Raw genomic sequence first — 1,822 nt, forward strand, 5'->3', positions numbered from 1 at the left:
ACGAAGAAACTACTTCCCTTATAAACTGTTTGCAAAATACTCTTCAGACGTAACTATAGCTTCAGATAACAAGTATTAAAAAAACCCTCTAGGTAAGTGCTAGTGTTGTTGATCTCACGCACACACGCACACACAAAGAAAAACATTCAAGAACAAACATCTTAATATATAAAATATGCTTAGAAACAGGGAGGGAGGGAGGGTTTTGTTGTATACAAGTGCAATATAATTGGAGCAAAAAGAAAAAAAGAAAAGAAAAGAGAAAAGAAAAGAAAAACCACTGTATTGATCCCAACAAACACTTAAAAAGTGAGACATAATATTCCACAGGAAGAAGTGTAAACACTTGACTATAGAAACCAATTGGCACAAAGTATCCAAAGTAAAATTGCCACCACTCAGAAAAATAAATAGGTCTTGGGGAAAAAAAAGGTGTCTACTCCTTGTAACATAAATAAAAAATAGTGATTTGTAACTGCACCCATGGGTCACACGTTTAAGGTCACAAGTCGATGTTTTGTTTTTCAGGTTTTTTGGATCTATAAAGGGGCACTTGACAGCCTGGAAAGAAAAACAACAGCCCAATCTGATCTTACAGCTCTGTGCTAAAAATGGACTTTCTATATTGGGCCACCAAAAAATGCACTATTGGCGGGAGAGGATTTTTTTTCTTTTTCTTTAAAGAAACCCTTGCAAAATGATTCAAGATTATTTTTACACCCCCCCAAGAAGACTTTGGAAATGCATCTGCCCTTGCCCTTTTTCTTTTTTCCTTCTCTGGACAGTTAGCTGTCCTTCAACCCTTCCATGGCTGCAATTTCCCCAGCAAAGCACTTCAGCACCTGCTCATCTTTAAGCTAGCCAGCCAGTGCTTCAGGGGTTTTGGGTGGCCGGTGGGGGGAACTGAGCAGCCAAGGCTTTCCTCTGAAATACGTGCCACCTCTTCTCTGCTTGGAGGTTGGGACTGGTTCCAGTTTGGGGGTGAGGGGGGATGAACTGAACTCTCCCTCAGACAGGGGGGAGCATGGCCTGCACAGTATCCCAAGCCACCCTAGAGAGACAGCAAGGGGGACAACTTAGGGGAGGAGGATGTTGGCTGGCTGGCTGGCTGGCTTGAGGGGGGACGAAGGGGCGGGGGGGTCCTTCTAGCTGGCTGCTCAGCAGTTAAGGCAGATGCATCTCCAGGGTCTGGTCCCCCAGTGCTCAAAGCTTTCCCCAAGGCTTAGCTCCAGGCCTGGGGGTGGGGAGGAGAGCCCGCCCTCACTGAGATGTCAGGAAAAGCTCTCTCGGCGGAGGGCAGCGAGGCCCCGCACCAGGCTGGCCGGAGAGGTGGCGGGGACACGGGGAGGAGGTCGGCGGGCCTGGCCCTGCTCGGCGCAGGGGTGGGACTCAGCCCCGCCGCCTACACGTCCAGCACGTGGTTGAGATAGGAGATGTAGCAGATGGCGAGGCGCAGGATCTCGATCTTGGACAGCTTCTTGTCGGGGGGCAGCGTGGGCAGCAGCTTGCGCAGCTCGGCGAAGGCCAGGTTGAAGGCCTCCACGCGGATGCGCTCGCGCGTGGCATGGGCCGAGCGGTACTTGGCCGTGGCCCGCCGCCGCCGCCGCTTCTCCTCGCGGCTCAGCTGCTGCGGGTGCAGCGTCGGCCGCCCCCCGCCGCCCTCCTCCTCCTCCTCCACCGGCTCCAGGTCCGAGGCGCAGCAGCCCAGCGCCTTGGCCTCCGCGCCCAGCGACTCTGGGTCCGACGGCGCCGACGACGGGTGGTCCGAGTCCGCCGCCTGGTCCGGGCTCAGCATCATCGTGGGGGCGCGGGCGGGCCCTAA

General features: G+C 53.5%; 1 protein-coding gene across 1 annotated transcript; it reads right to left on the reverse strand.

Annotated features, from left to right (window-relative positions):
• Nucleotides 1-8: 8 nt before the first annotated feature.
• Nucleotides 9-1,806, reverse strand: NHLH2 (nescient helix-loop-helix 2). The gene has a single exon (XM_019526776.1). It carries the CDS (start codon nt 1,796-1,798, stop codon nt 1,403-1,405), a length of 396 nt encoding a protein of 131 aa, XP_019382321.1. The 5' UTR covers nt 1,799-1,806; the 3' UTR covers nt 9-1,402.
• Nucleotides 1,807-1,822: the final 16 nt, after the last annotated feature.

The sequence above is a fragment of the Gavialis gangeticus genome, unplaced genomic scaffold (genome assembly GCF_001723915.1).
Source record: "Gavialis gangeticus isolate Ggan-Ray unplaced genomic scaffold, GavGan_comp1, whole genome shotgun sequence".
Lineage (NCBI taxonomy): Eukaryota > Metazoa > Chordata > Crocodylia > Gavialidae > Gavialis > Gavialis gangeticus.

Bases quoted from the DNA above. Each gene is read 5' to 3' on its own strand.
- NHLH2 (XM_019526776.1), bottom strand. From the start codon at position 1,798: ATGATGCTGAGCCCGGACCAGGCGGCGGACTCGGACCACCCGTCGTCG.